Below are 21045 nucleotides of genomic sequence, written 5' to 3' on the forward strand. Positions count from 1 at the left end.
GGGGTGTTTTATGCATTTTTGAGTAGTTTTTAGGTATATTTGGAAGGAAATAATTTTTCTTGAAGGATTGGTAAAATGAAAAGATATAAGAAATGTTGAAGATTTAGTGAAGTTTTAAAATTAGAATTTGTAGTTAATAGCTAATAGACGGATACCAAGTTAGTCAACTAACAACCTGGGGTGCTCTTGCGTGGTTATCGACTGTCTGTTAGTGTTTCAAAAATCATTTTCTTTCTTCTATCCATTCTTAAAACCTCTTCAAATTTCACTCAAATTCAGTTAGAGCCCCACCTTAACGAAAATTCAGTTACGCGTTCACAAGCTGTTGCATTCATTTGCGTCTATCTCTCTCATTATTCGTGCTATGGTGCTACTTTTCTTTTAATGGATAGTGTATTCTAATGCAAATTCAACGAAAGTTTAAGCTTTTTTATACAAGTTATAGTTTTTGAGTTTTGACTTAGCGCGCCAAGTCATTGAATATTTCCGGTGTGTAATTTAACAAAATTTGGGTTACGCGTTCACAAATGGTTGCTTTCATTTGCCTCTATCTCTCTCATTATTTGTGGTATTGTGCTATTTGTTTTCTAATGGATAGTGTATTCTAATCCAAATGCAAGGAAAGTTTAAGCTTTTTCATAGAATATATAGTTTTTGAGTTTTATCTTAGCGCGCACAAGCAATTAAACTTTTCAGGTGTGTAATTTAACGAAAATTGATTTACGCGTTCACAAGCTTTTGCATTCATTTGCCGCTATCTCTCACATTATTTGACCTAGGCCGCTACTTTTTTTTTAATTCACATTGTAATGTTTTCCAAATTCAGCAATATTTTAATCTTATCCATACAATTTATAAATTTTGAGTTTTGACGTTGCGCGCACAAGTAATTGAAATTTTCCGGCGTGTAATTTAACGCAAACTCCGATACGCGTTCACAAGCTGTTGCATTCATTTGCCTGTATCTCTCTTGTTATTTGTGCCATGGTGCTACTTTTCTTTTAATAAATAGCGTATTCTAATCCGAATTCAAGGAAAGTTTAAGCTTATTCATACAATTTATAGTTTTTGAGTTTTGACTTGGCGCGCACAAGTCATTCAATATATTTGGTGTGTAATTTAACGAAAATTTGGTTACGCGTTCACAAGCTGTTGCATTCATTTGCGTCTATCTCTCTCATTATTTGTGCTATGGTGCTACTTTTTTTTTTAATTCACAGTGTATTTTTTTTCAAATTCAGCAATAGTTTTATCTTATCCATAAAACTGATGGTCTGTTAGTTTTGACGTTGCGTGCACAAGTAATTGAAATTTTCCGACGTATAATTTAACGAGAATTCAGTTACGCGTTCACAAGCTGTTGCATTCATTTGCCTGTATCTCTCTTATTATTTGTTCTTTGCTGCTCCTTTTTTGAATCCACAGCGTATTGTTTTCCAAATGCAGCAATAGTTTAATCTTATCCATACGATTTATAGTTTTTGAGTTTTGACGTTTCGCGCACAACTCATTGAATATTTCCGGTGTGTGATTTAACGAAAATTTAGTTACGCGTTCACAAGCTGTTGCATTCATTTGCCTGTATCTCTCTTAATATTTGTGCTATGGTGCTACCTAACTTTTAATGGATAGTGTATTCTAATGCAAATTCAACAAAAGTTTAAGCTTTTTTACACAATTTATGGTTTTTGAGTTTTGACGTTTCGCGCACAAGTCTTTGAATATTTCCGGTGTGTAATTTAACGAAAATTAGGTTACGCGTTCACAAGCGGTTGCATTCATTTGCGTCTATCTCTCTCATTATTTGTGCTATGGTGCAACTTTTTTTTTTAATTCACAGTATATTTATTTTCAAATTCAGGAATAGTTTAATCTTATCCATACAATTGATAGTCTGTTAGTTTTGACGTTGCGTGCACAAGTAATTGAAATTTTCCGACGTATAATTTAACGAGAATTCAGTTACGCGTTCACAAGCTGCTGAATTCATTTGCCTGTATCTCTCTTATTATTTGTTCTTTGCTGCTCCTTTTTTTAATCCACAGCGTATTGTTTTCCAAATTCAGCAATAGTTTAATCTTATCCATACAATTTATAGTTTTTGAGTTTTAACGTTGCGCGCACAAGTAACTGAATTTTTTCGGCGTGTAATTTAACGAAAATTCAGTTACGCGTTTACAAGCTGTTGCATTCATTTGCCTGTATCTCTCTTATTATTTGTTCTTTGCTGCTCCTTTTTTGAATCCACAGCGTATTGTTTTCCAAATTCAGCAATAGTTTAATCTTATCCAATCAATTTATAGTTTTTGAGTTTGAACGTTGCGCGCACAAGTAACTGAGTTTTTCCGGCGTGTAATTTAACGAAAATTCAGTTACGCGTTCACAAGCTGTTGCATTCATTTGCCTGTATCTCTCTTAATATTTGTGATATAGTGCTACTTTTTAATGAATAGTGTATTCTAATGCAAATCCAACGAAAGTTTAAGCTTTTTTTTACGATTGATAGTTTTTGAGTTTTGACTTAGCACGCACAAGTTATTGAATATTTCCGGTGCGTAATTTAACAAAAATATGGTTACGCGTTCCCAAGCGGTTGCATTCATTTGCCTCTATCTCTCTCATTATTTGTCCTATGCTGTTCATTTTTCTTATAATGGACAGTGCATTTTTTTTTTCAAATTTAGCGAAAGTTTAAGTTTCTACATACAATTTATAAATTTTGAGTTTTAACTTAGCTCGCACAAGCAATTGAGTTTATTCGGTGTGTAATTTAACGAAAATTGACTTACGCGTTCACAAGCTTTTGCAATTCTGCAATAGTTTAATCTTATCCATACAATATATATTTTTTGAGTTTTGACGTTGCTTGCACAAGTCACTGAATATTTTCGGTGTGTAATTTAACGAAAATTAGGTTACGCGTAGTCACAAGCGAAACTTTCTTGTGTCCCAAATGTAATGTTGGAACCCAGTCAATATTAAATTTATTCCAGCTTTAAGAAACGAAGTGCTTTTTGCAAACACGATCGTGCTCTAAGATCTCTTCAGTGAGGTCGTTACGACTTATCGCTGAAATCCAGCGCAATCTTCTCTCCTCTGACAATTCTTGAGCTTTTTAACCCTGATTTGTAACGATGGAAGGCACCCTTGCAAAGTATATCCTTTTATCTCGTCCACTTTTCCTGCCACAGCCCACAATCAGACACAAAACCATGTTCTTCGCAAGCGCCGCTACTAGCCAATGTGGCGGCGTAGCAACGGTAGTCAAGGATTTGGTCACGTGAGTGGAAACGATCTATAGCTCTCGAAAGCAAGAGACAACAATGATAAGCTTTGTAAAGACGAGGATCTGTTAGACCCTCATATCCGTGCAATCTTCACGCAGCGAGATACAATAGCAGAAGCATTAATTCACGAGTTAAGAAATCCACGGATCCAGTATCTTTAAAGATAACATTTATTTAGCGCTACCTAAAATCTTGAAGTCAATCCAAGCCGATAAGCCTTAACAAATGGCACAGAGCTAGCATACACAATGACATATCAAAACCTAATCCTTACGGCTCTTAGTGATAAGTATGAAACCCTCCAATTAGTATATTTGAGAATTCCCCCTCACGATCAAGACAAACACCATTAAGAGCGGTCGCATAACATTTTGATCTAAAGGGAAGATTCTCTTATGCAAAAGGAAAATCGCTTAAAGAATTGCTTGTAAAACAAAAAGTGAAAAGGCTGTTATCAGCACAACGGACACACAGTGGGAGTCTCGCAGGTCTGTCAACCCCACTGATTTTAACACAGAAATGTGGTCAAATGCCAAAATTCAGAAATAACAGATATTTTCTGTAGTGTTTACGAGTTTTGACAGTTTTATATCTGAGTGTTCAATTTGATCACGCAAATTTTGGTCAAATTTCAGATCTTCGCTTCAATCTTGAGATTTTCTTTTTTTCCTCGGTGATCTTCGCGTCTTCGATTTCTTCGGAAATACCCATAGAAAGACTCTTGTATGGAAGAGTTATCTTGAAATAAAAGTCAAGAATCGCAGTTCTACTTGGGAATAAACATTTTGTCAGAATTGAATTTAAAATCTTCAATTTTTAATCTTTTAGCCTGTTTAGACCAGTTCAGCTACCTCCATACTGAAATCCTAAAGTATGACCATTCAAATGAAAGCTACTGAGCAGCACTTTTGGTTTCCAGTGATACTGTTTGGTACCGTACATGGTGGTTCTAACTTTTGAGTCCGTGGACAAAATCTTGAATGTCTCCAATATTTGCGGAACTGTAGACCACTTTCTTATTTGTAAACTTTTATAAACCAGACGTAAATGCTTATCCTGGGTTAGCCTAATCGTACTTGGAACGACTACTATGATGGATGCATCCTGGGAGATTGACTTTTTGGTCTCTGCGTTCCACCGCCAAAATATGTCTTGGGTACAAACCGAAATATTCCACATCGAAAACGAAGGCTTGTTAGTATGAACGGTTTCCAGTTGACTGAAGAGGGGAAAACCCAGCACTGTCTTTTTTTGGAGAGATCTCTTTAAAGGTATAAATCATTTAGCCAGTTTAGCAGGCGCTGTTAAGGCGAGGGTAAACCTTAAAGCCGTTTTCACGCCGCTTAAAATCGGTTTAAAGAAAATATCTCGTTCACGCTTCAAGCAATCCAAAAACTCTCTGCTCATCCCGTTAACCTGTATTGTGGGGTGTTTTGTGAATTTTTGGTTGATTTTTGGGTATATTTGGGAGGAGATAGTTTCTCTGAAAGGATTGGTAAAATTAAGAGAAATAAAAAGAATTGAAGATTTAGTGAAGTTTTAAAATTAGAATTTGTAGTTAATAATTAATAGACGGAAACCAAGTTAGTCCACTAGCAACCTGGGGTGCTCTTGCGTGGGTATCAACTGTCTGTTGATGTTCCAAAAATCATTTTCTTTCTTTTATCCCTTCTTTAAACCTCTTAAAATTCCGTTCAAATTCACGTTTACCCTCACTTTAAGGGTAAGGGAAATCAGACGCGCGCGCGAATTGCTTGGAACGGCGTGTGCGTGAGCGTTTGGGCTCCCATCGCTTCTTGCGCGTGCCTGATTCCCTATCCCATGCCCTCTTCTTTATAGCACCAGACACAGAGGCTATCTGAGAAATTCCAACAGCTCCAATACAAAACCCCAAGAAACAAGGACATTTATGGAAACTCGCAAACGTTTAAGCACAGATCTAAGAATTTTGAGCTTGTTTTGAAAGTTATTTAGGGGAGTTTACGGTTTTGCTGGGTTAAAAACTGTATCACATTCTAGCCAGAAGACATTCTAGCCAGAAGACATTTTTCTTCAGTTATAATCCTAAATCGATCATTACTACCATGCACTCTTTATCGAGGGAAACTGTAATAATGGTATAAACAAATGCATAAACATTGGTAAACAAGTTTCTGTCATTTTTGAGATTAAAACGTTACCACAGCATCTGCATATAATGTAACCTGCTAAAACAGCCCTAATTTCAGTTTCCTAGTTTGGGAAAAAGCAATTACAAAGGAGGAGATTGATATGACTTCGTCACTGAATTCATTGCCAAAGAATTAGGACGGTCAGTTACTTGTGGTCAGTTTCATGTTTGTCGTTGTTGTTGTTGTTGTTGTTGTTGTTGTTGTTGTTTTCCAGACAATAGGTCATTTCCGAGTTGCTTTGGACGTCATTATGAAAGCGAGGTTTCGTGCATAATTCTTTATAGAAAAATTAATTTTTCAAACAAAAATAATTTTCACGTGAAAAGCTCAGCTTAGCGACTCGAAAATGGCCTGATGGCAGCAGCCCTTGTTAGAATTTCTTTCACTTTCTGGGCTTCGAGTCTCCGTTGACCAAAATAAACGAAGGTTCAAAACACTGCCCAGCATAGAATCCCGTAGGGAAGAAGCGCTGCCATCTTCAATTTGAACGCGTCGAATAATTGAAAAAAAAAAACCCTTGATCTCCATACACGTCTTTTTTTTTTTTTGTCAGTTAGATTCGTGGCATGCATGACCATGAGCCTCGACTATAAAAGTTTCTGATCAAATAACGTTCCTGAAGAAATATTTTTTGGCTGATTATTCCCTTAACAAAACCCCTGCGGTACTCTTCGATCGATTGTTGGTCAGGGGAGAGAGGGTGGGAGGCCTATGCGGCTCTTTTCTACAAACCAAATTAATTAATCTTCTGGTAACCATTTTCAGACAAGGCCTAGCTTATTCAAAGAACTGGTAACTTTACACAGCGGATAAAATGTATTGGTTGATGTACATTTTATCAGCTGGATAGCAATTAAATTTATTCAGTGGAGAGAGTTGTCCACTCTTTGAACAACCGTGTGATCTGCCCCGGCTCTAAAATTCACAGCAGCATTTTAACTTTTAGAATCCATCTCCGTTTTTGTAAAATCCATACTCGTTTTTAAACTTTCAGAGCACAATGGTTAAAATTTCTACCCTCTTTCAGACAAAAATAGGCTCAAATATCAAATTCTTTGGAGCCGCATGCACATACCGATATAGCGTATATAGTAGAGTATCCCCGCCCCTCTCCCTTCTGGGTAAAAAAAAATAAAAATGTGAAAGAAAGTGAAAACAACAGACTCTAAAAGCAGCAGCATATATTGTTCGTGTCAGCATTTGGCGCGATTAGATCATTATATAACCAATAATAATCATCAGAACAGGCTCTCACACGCGCTGTTTCATTCCAGATCAGGCCCGAAAGCGAAGAACATGGAATTCGAAAACACCTTGAGGTTCAAAAACAAAATAATCATCTATTTTAGCTCGTTGACAAACATCACACATTTTCTTCTAAGGTTATTCCCTTTCTTTGTAAACAGACCATTTGTCCATGAATGGATAAATAGAGAATATTACACGGCGACGCAAAGATATTAATTTTATTTTCGAATGGTAAAAAAAACTTTTTACGAACGAGCGCAGCGAAAGAGTAAAATATTGTCTTTAACAAGAGAAAATAAAATTCATATCTTCGCGCTTCCCTGCAATATCCTCTTTTTTATTATATAGACAAATCTATCGCTGGCCATTTTTCACCGACTGTTTTCACAAACAACCGAAAAAGCGGGAAACGACTTCTTCAATATCCCTACTAGTGAGGATATGGAAAATACGCCTCTCGGGTCCCGGATGTACTTTCGCATGAATTTTACCAGTGGTGTATTTTCCAGTAAAACACTCGTGTCTGAAGTTTCTTTAGATTCGTGGCGCGGCAACATGCAGGGATGTGTCGCTGCCCAGACGTGAAAAAGAGTGATTTTTTGAATGATTAGCTTAGGCCTACAAACAGGAGGCTACACAAATAAAAAAAGCATTACATTCGAAAACGAAATGTAGAGCTCGCAAAAGGCGAAAAAAAAGAGACACTCAAAATACTAAAACTTGAAAACCAATCTACGGCCACTCCTTTGTTGATTTTGTTTGTTAAACGTCAATTCACGAGGAATAAAGCACACTCTTTCATTGATTTTCGAGGTGAGTTATAATTTTACTAGCTGCGAATTCAGTATTTGAACTTTCTGTTTCTGAAATCGGTGACGCAATAGTTATTGCTTGAAAGTCTAAAAATAAAGCTAAAAAGAAACCCAAAAATATAGAAGACTTCCGCCGTTATGCTATAAAAAGACGCGTCCTCATGTATAATCCTCGAATTTGTTCTGGACTTAAGGAATATCGCGCAGTTGTTATTGAAAGTGAACTTTTAAACAAGAGGTAAGTAACAAGCTGGCAGTTTTGAGATTCAGTCATTCCTTGGTAGCTATTAAACGTTAATTTTTCAAAGTGATTACAATCATTGTGTGTAACGTGCAATCTACACTCACTATTTTCGGCAAAGTGTTGCTCTCTATCCCGCCCTTGTACTTTGTAATATGCGTCGCCTAATGTGATTTTGGAAAGGATGTTCAGGATAGTTATTTTACGAGTAACTTATTTATTTGTTTTCCATTAAATTACTTATTTGCTTGCAGAATCGCCATTTCAGTGAACTAAGTTGGTTGGAACTGACTTCAAGAAGGATCGTTTTGGGAAAGCAGTCAACGGTAAGTCATCACGGCCTCGTATGATACTCGCAGCTTAAATAATCGTTCCTTTGCACATAAGCAGATAAGAAATACAAACTATTCACGTATTATTTGTGTACTTTGTTTAAGATCCACTGCTTTAGTCTACGCTTTTCACTGAGCAACTCCAAAAATTCCTCAAATTATGTTCCACTGCACTAATTTAATTTGCAGCCTTACTAACACTCTCAATGAGTTGTCTTAGTTTTCGAGTCAGCCGTATTAAGAGTCTCACAAATGTTGTAGTCATTCCTGACAAGACATGTATTTTGAATTTTACTTACTTATGAAGGATATTCATTAATCAAGATTAAGGCAGCTTTTATAGCCCGTAACGACGCGGTACGGGCGATACACTTACCGGAAAATGTTCTCAGATTCAGTTGGGCGCTGAAGTCTAAACTGTATATTTCGCTTTGACATCTATAAATTTTCAGGGAAAAATCCAGTTAGCACTCACATCGGAGTATGTATCGGTGAAACTGTAAATATTCATCCCACAACGGTGGATTGATCTGGGCGACAATTTTTATTTTCTTTGTTACCCAAGCACGGTTTTCAGTTCCAGTAACGTCTACACTAAAAAAGGCAACTCTCTCTCAAAGGAGCCGAGTGTCACCTTAATTTCTAGCGTCACTTTTAAGAGCTATAAATCATCTTTGTATCGATAGAAACGTTGAAATAATGGTTCATTTTTGTTAACAATTAATAACCCTACTCTTGTCCAGTATTAGAAATTATCTTAAGCTGCGGATCGGCTAGGATGGAAATGGATTGCAACTTAAAAAAAGCCAATTTTTCAAGTTCTTCCATGCAGTGTATTATAGAGGAATCGCCTAAAACTCTTTATAATTTGTTCTTCCTCGTAGAAATCCCTTAATATTTTCCTTCCGGTTTTCTAAGAATAATCTCAAGTTAGAGAAAAGGCTTTGTGTCAAATATTTGAGCTGTTTTGTGCAACATACCGCCCTTAGCTTGGTGCAGGAAAATATGATTGCTTATACGAGAAAAATCAAGACAACAGGTCAAAAGCTGAATGGATCCGCTAATTACTACTATTTATTGCCTTTTTAAATAAACTTGAAACTTGAAACATAATAAATACATTACAGTAAATTATATTTACGTTACAAGATACAGTCAATCGTTTTTTTTTGTTGTTGTTGTTGTTGTTTTTTTTTTAATGTTCATCTTATGACAAAAAGTCGCAAAATGTTTTAGTTAACCGTTTACATGATACATTTGAAAGGTGTTTTTCCTACCACCTTTCTGAGAGCCTATCCACGTCAGCTCTTTTTTTTATTTTTGTTGAATTTCAGACGTCATCCAAGATATTTCGCCAAATGTGTCAATTATCGTAAGAAAAAGCTTTGAGAGATTCTACGTTTCTTAAAATCACTGTTGTATCGCCCGCAAACTATTTTTAAATTTTTAAAGTAATGCAAAGTTAAATTTCAATTCCTGAATATATTTGCTTGTCAATGTTTCTACAGGGAAGAATATTTTCATTGGGTTATTGGCCGGTTTTCGGGCTGTAATATTTTGCTGCCGCTTCTTACATTTAAATCAGTTCTTACCTTTCCTTGTGTTAACTTTCCTCTTCCTATTTAAACAGCCACTAGTTTTGGAGATAATGTGAGTAGACTGGATATTAATTGTTTGTTTTCAAATTTCTTAGTTGTAGAGAGTTTCTATCAAGTTTGCTGACGAAACTCCAACAGTCATTTTGTAAGGGGTGAGTTAGTCGCTTGTGTTAGGTTTTTACAGATTAATTTGTAAGGTTATTGACCAGGAGCAATAAAATATGCAATATATGTGATAACAAAAATTAGTGGGGTGTTAAAAAAAATTAGTGTTAGGTGGGAAACCACTCACTAATATTAAATTATTACTCACTATTATTTAAGAGTTTCTGAATTTCAGTTGGCTCATTCAAATGCTTCCCTTAACTGCATTCCAATAACTTGAAATTTTAAAAAGACTCCCTGGTGTTTTTTAACTCAATCCCATTTGCTGACTGGGAAAATGTTGACATTTGTCTGACGAACGAAAATTTAAGACTCGGCCTTGATTGGCCACGCTATACACGTAGCAACACGTAGTGGCAGTATGAAACAGCCACTTAGTAACTCAAAAGTTTTTTTATGACTCTTTGCGATGTTATTGAGACTTTTGTCGTTCTTAGTGCAGTGTTTCCTTATCCTTTTGTCGTCCGGAGGCTCAAAATGTCACGTCAGTATCAGTATTCCGTCATGTTATTGATTTTACATTTTGGCCAATCTTGGAAAGCTGTCAAATTCTTTCGTGCCAAATGAGTTCGGGTTTTCTTGAACAGGTGGCAATAAAGTGTTGTTAGGTTTAATTTCCAGTTAGGAGCTATTTAATTTATTTGGGGAGAATTTATTCCGAGTGTGAGAACATTGGATATTCAAACCAACCAACAAAATGGTTGAGTCAATATCGTATCACGTTGTGGTGAACACACTGATGCACAGGTTCCTCACGCGCGCTTGCATGTCATGTATATGCCATGTGATAACTAAATTTGTTTACTGGGGATATAAGGGGTACGAGGAGAGCGCCTTGTATATTCAGGTGTAATGAAGATGTGATTGTCTGACGCCTGGGAGAGGGTGGATGGGCGAAACTAAGGCTCAAAGTATATTTACTTCTGAAAGTGTCGAGTACAAATACCTCATTATTCTAAATTCGAAAACCTTGCACCCAAAACTCAAAGTGAAGAAAACGAAGCTACCACAACTAGAAAGTGAAGCAACCGATACTGGGAAACGAAATATGTCGAAAACTCGTCAGCGAAGCACCTCAAATTCCAGGAATAGAAAAGGAAACGCCGAACTGACCCGAAAACAAAACTCTCGGTTATTTTTATTATTTCATAAACATCATACATTTGCGCTTTTTTTTAAAACTAGGTATTAAAATACTGAGTTTTTATCGGTACAACGAAGCACTTAAACCCAGAATGTGCTGTTCAACAGCTATTTCAACCTTTTTAGTCTTTGCTGTTTTTTGTTGTTGTCGTTGATTTTGTTGTTGTTGTATTTTTGTTTGTTTGTTTTTTGCCAGTCTGGATTTATTTTGGCTAATTAACCTTATCTAAGAAATGTTCTTTTATTAAAATAAGGGATAACTTTGTACTGTTATCCCTCTTCCTTGTAAACACCACCCAGTTCCTTTGTGAATGAATGGCTGAAAAGACGTTTCGTTTTTATGATGTGATGCTGTCTCGACTTGATGATGAGGGCTTTGTGAATTACTTGTTCAGGGATGCACACCAAAAACTCGAAGACAAGCCAGCCCAAAATAAAAGAATTTCTTCAAAGGTAAATCGAAACCACATGTTCCCTTTGTCTGTTTTCAAAGTCAACCCTGGACTAAAAATTGCTCCTCACTCGTGTAACTCTAATTATTCCGTAGAGTAGGTTGACAATTCTGTCAAATGTTTGAAATTTTATTTCTTTGATCAACATTAGTAACATTAAAAGTTTCTGTTTCGATTCTCGTTGCCGCAATTATTTTAAGCACGTGACAATTTTTCGAGCTAAAACTGAATGACATGCATGTTATTACATGTAAATTACACCTCCCCAAGTACTCCTTCCTTTGTCTCCGGCCGCCCTTTACCGTTGTAATTGTATGTCTGTAAATAACTTATTTACAGAGTCATCATTCCTGTTTATTGAGCTGATGTAACTGACTCCAAGAAGCACCAATTTAGAGACGCAGTGAACGGTACAGCCTGCCGGTAAGTCATTTGCATGTGCCATGTTAATAAGACCAACTTGCTCAATTCCTCAAATGACGTCATGTTAACTACCAGCTCAGTTCCTAGTTTCTGAGGCGGCCGAGTCCAGGGTCTTGCAAAACAAGTAATTTACAACAAGGCATTTGTTTTGAATTTTACTTAATTTTACTTATTGCTGTCATCGCCCTTGAACTTGAAGTTGCCACAGATACGTTAAACGAATTTAAACAACAGAACATGGTTCTGTAATTATCCTTTCAACAAAACGGACAAAAGAGAAATGTAGTTTGCATCAAGCCCTTTTACAGGGATTCCGTGTTTGTCGGTGGAAATTTATGTGCGAAAGATATCAGAGTCAGAGAAATTAAGCACAAATGGGAAAGTTCTCAAACTTTCTCTTTTTCTAGGAACGTCCTTGGTGAAACAAAGCAGATTTGATAGGATCTCTGGTCATCATCTAACTAAATGGCGGAGGGCGAGTCAGAAGATATAGTGAAGCATATGCAAGAGCTTAGCCTTGCTAAAAAATTGGGCAATAGAGAGCGGGAAGGAAATACCTATTCTAAACTGGCTGATGTTTATCACAGTCAGGGTAATTTTAAACAAGTCATACAGTATCAAAAGCTACATCTTAGTATTGCTAAAGAATTAGGGAACAGGTCTAGGGAGGGAGAAGCGTATTGCAATCTGGGCGGTGCTTATCACCGTCTGCGTGATTTTCAACAAGCGATAGAGTGCCACAAACTACATCTTAGTATTGCTAGAGAATTAGGGAACAGGGATTGGGAGGCAATGGCTTGTTTCAATCTGGGCGTGGTCTACGACAGCCAGTGCAATTTTAAGCAAGCCATAGAGTATCAAAAGCTACATATTGATATTGCTAAAGAATTAGGGGACAGGGAAGGGGAGGGAAAAGGGTATGGCAACCTGGGCAATGCTTATTACAGAATGGGTAATTTTAAACAAGCCGCAGAGTTTCACGAACTACATCTTAGTATTGCTAAAGGATCAGGAAACAGAATTGGGGAGGGAGTAGCGTATGGCAACCTGGGCATTGCTTATGACAGTATGGGTAATTTTAAACAAGCCGCAGAGTATCACAAACTACGTCTTAGTATTGCTAAAGAATTAGGGGACAGGGATGGGGAGGGAAGAGCGTATGGCAGCCTGGGCATTGCTTATGACAGTCTGGGTAATTTTAAACAAGCCGCAGAGTACCACCAACTACATCTTAATATTGCTAAAGAATTAGGGGACAGGGATGGGGAGAGAAGAGCGTATGGCAACCTGGGCAATGCTTATCAAGGTCTGGGTAATTTTAAACAAGCCGCAGAGTATCACGAACTACATCTTAGTATTGCTAAAGAATTAGGGGACAGGGATGGGGAGGGAGGAGCGTATGGCAACCTGGGCAATGCTTATCGCGGTCTGGGTAATTTTAAACAAGCCGCAGAGTATCAGGAACTACATCTTAGTATTGCTAAAGAATTAGGGGACAGGGATGGGGAGGGAAGAGCGTATGGCAACCTGGGCAATGCTTATCAAGGTCTGGGTAATTTTAAACAAGCCGCAGAGTATCAGGAACTACATCTTAGTATTGCTAAAGAATTAGGGGACAGGGATGGGGAGGGAAGAGCGTATGGCAACCTGGGCAATGCTTATCAAGGTCTGGGTAATTTTAAACAAGCCGCAGAGTATCACCAACTACATCTTAATATTGCTAAAGAATTAGGGAACAGGGCTGGGGAGGGAAGAGCGTATGGCAGCCTGGGCATTGCTTATCGCGGTCTGGGTAATTTTAAACAAGCCGCAGAGTATCACGAACTACATCTTAGTATTGCTAAAGAATTAGGGGACAGGGATGGAGAGGGAGGAGCGTATGGCAACCTGGGAAATGCTTATCAAGGTCTGGGTAATTTTAAACAAGCCGCAGAGTATCACGAACTACATCTTAGTATTGCTAAAGAATTAGGGGACAGGGATAGGGAGGGAGGAGCGTATGGCAACCTGGGAAACGCTTATTGCAGTATGGGTAATTTTAAACAAGCCGCAGAGTATCACCAACTACATCTTAATATTGCTAAAGAATTAGGGAACAGGGCTGGGGAGGGAAGAGCGTATAGCAGCCTGGGCATTGCTTATTGCGGTCTGGGTAATTTTAAACAAGCCGCAGAGTATCTGGAACTAGATCTTAGTATTGCTAAAGAATTAGGGGACAGGGATGGGGAGGGAAAAGCGTATGGTAGCCTGGGCATTGCTTATCGCTGTCTGGGTAATTTTAAACAAGCCGCAGAGTATCACCAACTACATCTTAATATTGCTAAAGAATTAGGGAACAGGGCTGGGGAGGGAAGAGCGTATGGCAACCTGGGCAATGCTTATCAAGGTCTGGGTAATTTTAAACAAGCCGCAGAGTATCACGAACTAAATCTTAGTATTGCTAAAGAATTAGGGGACAGGGATGGGGAGGGAGGAGCGTATGGCAACCTGGGCAATGCTTATCAAGGTCTGGGTAATTTTAAACAAGCCGCAGAGTATCACCAACTACATCTTAGTATTGCTAAAGAATTAGGGAACAGGGCTGGGGAGGGAAGAGCGTATGGCAACCTGGGCATTGCTTATCGCGGTTTGGGTAATTTTAAACAAGCCGCAGAGTATCACGAACTAGATCTTAGTATTGCTAAAGAATTAGGGGACAGGGATGGGGAGGGAAGCGCGTATGGCAACCTGGGCGATGATTATCAAGGTCTGGGTAATTTTAAACAGGCCGCAGCGTATAAAAAACTACATCTTAGTATTGCTAAAGAATCAGGGAACAGGTATGGGGAGGGAGTAGCCTATGGCGGTCTTGGAGATGCTTATTATAAAATGCTTGATTTCAAACAGGCCGATGAATGTTGGAAACATAGTCTCAGTATCGCTCAAGAAATTGGGGACAGGGATAATGAGGGGGAGGCTTTTAGAAACCTGGGTGCAGCTCTTTTACGCTTGGGTGATTTTGAACAATCCATGGAGTACACGAAACAAAGTCTTGTTATATCGAAAGAATTGGGCGACAGGGCTGAGGAGGGAGCTACTTATGACGCATTGGGCCATGTGTATTCCCGACTAGGTAATTTTAAAGTAGCAGTAGAGTATCACAAACAAAGCCTTAGTATTGCTAAAGAGTTAGGGGATAAGGTTCAAGAGGCTCAATCATGCCATTCATTAGGTCATAATTATGAATGTGTGGGTTCTTTGACTGAGGCACTTGATTGTTATCGATCGAGCGTAAAAACCTTTGATGACATAAGAGCTCTTCTACAGTCAAAAGATATGTGGAAAATAAGCTTTCGTGATCTCCACCAGTGTGCGTACACTTCGTTATGGAGAACTCTTGTGAAGACTGGAGAGACTGACGAGGCTTTGTGCACTGCTGAGCAAGGACGAGCACAGGCCTTGATCGATGTGTTGAAAGAAAAGTATGGAGTTGACTCATCACCGTCCGCTTTACCTAAACCTAAGGAGACAATTACCTATATATTAAACAATGTAACTAAAGAAACAGTTTTTCTTGCGCTTGATGAAAATGCGATCAGTTTTTGGTTGTTGCGAAGAGGGAAAGAGATTCTCTTTAAGCAAAAGGAAATAGAACCTGATAGTTGCAAGTTGCTAATAGATGCTACTTTGAGAGACATTGCTGTAGGCGTTCGAGTAATGTGCGAGGATCGTTCAATGGATGAAGAATGTGATGGCCCGCCGTCCAACAGAGAAGCTGCTGAGGAAAAAGACCAATCACCGACCTCCTCTGTCAATTCTTTGCGCCAGCTGTATGATGTTATTATTGGCCCCATTGCAGACTTGCTCGAAGGTGACCAGTTAACCCTTGTTCCAGATGGTCCATTTTTCCTGGCTCCTTACTCTGCACTTAGTGAATCAATCAGGATTCACATCGTTCCCTCGTTGACCGCTTTACGACTGATCGCAGATGCACCCGAGGACTTTCACGGTAGGAGTGGGGCGTTGCTTGTGGGAGATCCATGTTTGGAAGAAGTTACCAACGTGTTTGGTAGGCCCGTTTGGAAGCAGCTTCCATTCGCCAGAAAGGAAGTGGAGATGATTGGAAAACTTCTAAAGACCACACCTCTTACCGGACGAGATGCGACTAAAGACGAAGTGGTGAAAAGATTGGAGTCGGTTGCTTTGGTGCACATTGCCGCACACGGGAGTGCTGAAACTGGAGAAATTCTTTTGGCCCCAAACCCAGGCTGGACATCTCGCATCCCTGCGAAAAAATACTACATATTAACAATGTCAGATGTACAAGCCGTTCGTCTGCGAGCAAGACTCGTAGTGCTTAGTTGCTGTCACAGTGGCCGGGGAGAAGTCAAGTCTGAGGGCTTGGTTGGTATCGCGCGAGCTTTCTTGTGTGCTGGTGCTCGCTCTGTTCTGGTGTCACTCTGGGCGATTGATGACGAGGCTACCATGGAGTTTATGAAACACTTCTACTACCACCTGGCAGAAGGAAAAAGCGCGATTGTGGCTCTTCACCAGGCCATGAAATCTCTGCGCGAGTCAGAGAAGTTCCGTGACTTGAAGTACTGGGCTCCATTTGTGCTGATTGGTGATGATGTGAAGCTTGAATTGGAGAAAGGAAATGAAACAGAATGGTAAGTTTAGTTTGTGTTTAACTTCAGACAGACGTAATTTTATGATAAACAAGGACAGCTAACTGCAAAGAAAGCTCAATTCCTGCCAGAGGAATAGTCGTAAAAGCTGTCTAAAGATTATTTCAATTACCAAGCCTTCCGCTGTTTATTAAAACGAGGGGATAGCTTTAAGAAAGGATGCCATGAGAAGATGTTCGTTTTCGTGTTTTCTTGGTACTATGCGAAAATGCCTTACTTTTCTTACTCTAGCCTTTTCCAGGCGTTCAGAAAATAAAAAGCAACGTAAATAAAATTGCGTTCCCCGCTATTTTGATCGCCTGTTCTCGCACTAGTTAATGTTTCAACCGTTTGAGATAAAGAACGAATGTTACCATTTCCCCTCAGATTTTTAAGAATGGTACCTTTAAATTTTAGACATTTTATGAACTTAATGACCTTAATGGAAGTTAAACTTCCGTTGAACGTTGTTTTCAATTGAGGCACCAGGAGTCTCGCTGATTAAGGGAAATTGTTAATGTGTTGCCAAAAATATGTGGTGGACTTCGTGGGTAGTGTCTTCAATTTTGTTCGTTTGTCTCTCCTTTTTTTTCTGGCAAACAAAAAAAAAAATAAGCGCTTCACCTGAGCTCCACAAACTTCTAAATTTAGAGCCTCGAGGAAAACTTATCCCTCACATATTTTTTGGTTGGCAGAAGTGTCATCATACTCAAGACAAGAGAGAACTACTAAGCGAGTCTGACTGATCCATTGATGACGTCCATTTGGTGTGATGCAAACTATCCCGGGAACTTGTATGTAGTGTAAATATTTTAGATGTAATGGCCGGATCAAAAAAACAAACAAACAAACAGTAAATCAGTAACAAATGAAATGGAAACAAAATGAAGTTACTGCATTAAACCTTTGCTTTTGTGGTTCGTAATATATCTGGAGAGCAGGACATGTACAGGCTTGTTTTTAGTGCGCAAAATGGTACTTCACTTTATGAAGTTTTCAAAACGTAATTTTTCTTCTTTTGATGTAACGTTAAGAAACCTGGACAAATGAATTTGACGTAACATTTAATTTTTCATAGCTGCATAACAAATAACATACCAACATTGTAAAGATATTTTGAAGACATTTTATTAATTTTTTTGAAGTCATTATTCGTTTTAAGACAATATTGAGAACAACGTTTTACTTAATTGTTAATTCAGAAAAAATGTGGTTACTTAGGCCAAATTTAACGGCTTATCTACCCATATTTAGAAGCGAGAACTTTAATTTTTTTTAAGAATGACGTTTCTAGTGTTCTCAGTTTCGCATGTAAAGATGATTTTCTCCAAATCGTATTAAATTGTGTTTCTTTTAAAAATACCATAACTTAGCCGCAAAAATTGTGCTTGCCATTGTAAGTAAAAACAGTCTCTAAGACCCTCAAAGTTAGAAAGAGCACAAAAGACCAAGCAATGAATTTAAACAGTCTAAGACTGCGAGTTAACTTACAGAAACCTGATTACAAGAGGGCGAAGACTCAAATACTAAAATAAAATACTTCTCACTAACTTGTGTTTGAATAACAACAACAAGTGATGTAGTTAGCGTTGACCGGCTTAATAAGCTCAGAAGAATAATGATGCAATTATTATCTTAGAACTGATCAGGGCTCGGTTGTTTGAAATCCCATTAATTTTGAGAGAACAAGTTAAGAAATATGCTGGGGTTTTTTTATTTCAAATGATTTTTTTTGGCTTTTGACAAGATGCCATAATCGAGTGGTCCTCTTATTTGCATCGTGGAATTATTTTCTCTAAACTCAAACATAAGAAAATGCTTTTATTATAACAGTCTTTTCTTTTCAGAGTAGACGTAGACGTCAATTCCAAATTGGCGCAATGGTCTTTTAAACAACCTGGCGCAGATCTTTTCATGTACATATGTAAGTAACTAGGTAAATAAGTAGGTATAGAGCATTCTTCAATTGGGTGTCGAAGTAATTTCGCATTTGCTTTGGTTTTGTTTTACTATGCTTTCTGATTCGTCAGCAAAACTCGCGGCACTTTCTCAACCAATGGGAAGCAAAGCCAAAGCCAATCGTGCCTTGATGTTCAACGTTTTCCTGCGCTTGGCCAAGGTTACAGGTTACATGTACTTGCTTTGAATTCTGATTGGTTCACCGAACTGTTTACATCTGTGCTGATTGGCTAGAGTAATAACTTTGAGTTTGACACGTACTCAATTGAAGACTGCTCTATAAAGTCAGTAAGTAAGCTAGCTGTGTTTACATGATACCCGAACGACTTTCAAACCGGTGGATTCGTTTCCATATATAGTATTATTCATTATCAGTAAAAACGATGTGAATTTTCAACCAAAAAGTTTTACCGGACAAGTAATCTCAATTTTTGTAGGAAAATTCATTCCGGGGTCTTGTAAACGGGACATGACTGTTTGTTTCATATTTCTATTAAGTTTCAACATTTCGTTACACAATGAAACTGATAGCTTCATCAAACCGGCTTTTGTTAATACGATGTCAGCAAGTGTTCAAGTCGTACGGGAATGAAAGTCTAGCCGGTATCGTGTAAACCTCCCCACTACAGAACAATTAGTGTAGCGTATATAATGAGTGAGACTATTTTAAACATTAACATTAAAAAAGTGAAATCTGTAAAACGTGTTTGGTTTGAGAACAGTAGAATCCAAATATTTTGTTTCATTTATTTTAAGCTGAGGGGGAACCGTCGCGGAGATTTTGCTGTATGTTGGCCAAAACAGCTCAAATATTTCACAAAGAACCTCACAAAAAAACGCTCTTAGAGCAGCGAGAGGAAAGTTTGAAATGATTTCTCCGGGTGAGAATAGAATACAATCAGTTTTAAATTCACACGAGGAACTTCAAAAGATTGGCCAATTTTTCAAGTTTCAATCCATTTCCATCTGAGCCATCTGCAGACAAAAATGATTTACTACTAGCTTTTGTTCCCTAGAAGGGTTATTTGTAAAAAAAAATGGAACCATTATTTTATGTTCCCATCCGATACAAATATTTTTTTTCGCTATTCAAAGTGGCACTTAGAAAAGGTGACACTGCCCCTTTAAAGACCTCCGAAGCCACCGTTAAGGTCCTTCTAAGACAGATTCATACCCAGTCACTGTTTCTATGTTTGTGGGGCGAGAGAAGACTGGGTACGAGAGTGGCCTTTATTCACTCTCGTATCCAATCTTCGCGTGCCATAAAGATAAAGATAGCGACTGTTCACGAGCATTATCCTTAGGCGGGTCACGAAAAGACCAGCTTACAACTGAGCAAACAAAAGAAATCAAAAGCCTTTCAGTTTTACGTGCATAGGGAAGACTGCAACAGCGACTATCTTTCGACGCACCATCTTCGACATGCTAGATAAACAGCTCAAAGACCGTTATGAAAATAAAACACTTATTGGCTAAACTGAACCTGAACGACAAATTAACAACAAATGCTCACCTGAAATGGCTGATAAATGTATCAACCTGTAAATTTTGCATGACTCTCAGAAAAACTCAAACTATTTGACCGCTTTCGGTCGGCTCTGTTCTGTAACTTCCGGTATAGAATTCGGCCGTTTTGTTCTCATGTTAAATTTCCAAAACCACCGATTTAATTATCGATATCTCGGATTGACTTCTTCACTCTGAAGATTAATAAACCCATCTCCTTCGCCCAAAGTCGAGTTCAACCGTAAATTAATCAGTTGTGCTTACATCTAAGACTCAGGCCTGGTTACATGGCATGTCGGAAGATGGCCCGTCGAAAAATAAGGCGCGCGTTAGCGCTGTGCACGTAACATTAAAAATGGCTGAAGGCTACTCCAGTGTTACACTTTCTGTCATTATACAGTGCGTTTATAGACCAGCCCTCCCCATCTTCATCTTACCCCTAATAGATGTCTACAGGCATTGCATCCATCGTATCAGCTATATGGAAAGCCATTCGGTGCAAATTGGTCAATCTCGTTGATGCATCAAAACAAAATTTTCGACTTTTCAAGAAGTTTCGATTTCTAACGGATAGTCTTTTTCTGTTTCGCAAAGTAGTGTTCATTGTAAACAATGAAAAATTAATTTATTTAAATGAATGGTCCTGTTCATTTTAGCGTGGAATATTATAAAATGGAGGGGTGGTTAACCATGTCTTATGTATAAGGGGGGTAAGATTTTATGTTTTCATTTTGCAGATCTCCCCAAGATCTGTTTGGTGTCCAAATTTGATACAAATTGACCCAATATTGAGCGCGTAATGACTTCTTGTGCCATATGGCACTCTTGTACCGCTGTAATATTGAGATCAATGGGGATGTTTAGTCGTTCCCTATATTACAGTCGGACCTCTATTAAGCGGCCACCTTGGGGACTTTGAAAACTGGCCGCTTAATAGAGGTACAATAAAACTTGGGTAGAAATGGCAGTCAACGTAATTTTATTGCCTCTATATAGCAAAACGCTTATTGAAAGGTGAACATTTGTGAAGATGAATGCTAAAATCATTGAAACAAAACTAAG

At 38.2% G+C, this 21045-nt stretch overlaps 1 protein-coding gene and 1 long non-coding RNA gene across 2 annotated transcripts in view; both read left to right on the top strand.

Moving 5' to 3' along the window:
- Positions 1-7732: 7732 nt before the first annotated feature.
- On the top strand, positions 7733-9838 carry LOC146482891 (uncharacterized). The gene is made up of 3 exons (XR_014864001.1): positions 7733-7756; positions 8014-8085; positions 9785-9838. It is a non-coding gene; the product is annotated as an uncharacterized LOC146482891 (long non-coding RNA).
- A 2499-nt stretch (positions 9839-12337) lies between these two features.
- Positions 12338-21045, top strand: part of LOC146482892 (uncharacterized) — a 41443-nt gene continuing 32735 nt past the window's right edge. Inside the window, exon 1 of the mRNA XM_085106505.1 lies at positions 12338-15128. Coding sequence (XP_084962631.1) covers positions 12338-15128 — 2791 coding nt within the window. The remainder of the gene's footprint in view (positions 15129-21045) is intronic.

The sequence above is a fragment of the Pavona decussata genome, unplaced genomic scaffold (genome assembly GCF_977016875.1).
Source record: "Pavona decussata unplaced genomic scaffold, jaPavDecu1.1 SCAFFOLD_41, whole genome shotgun sequence".
In the NCBI taxonomy this organism is placed as follows: domain Eukaryota; kingdom Metazoa; phylum Cnidaria; class Anthozoa; order Scleractinia; family Agariciidae; genus Pavona; species Pavona decussata.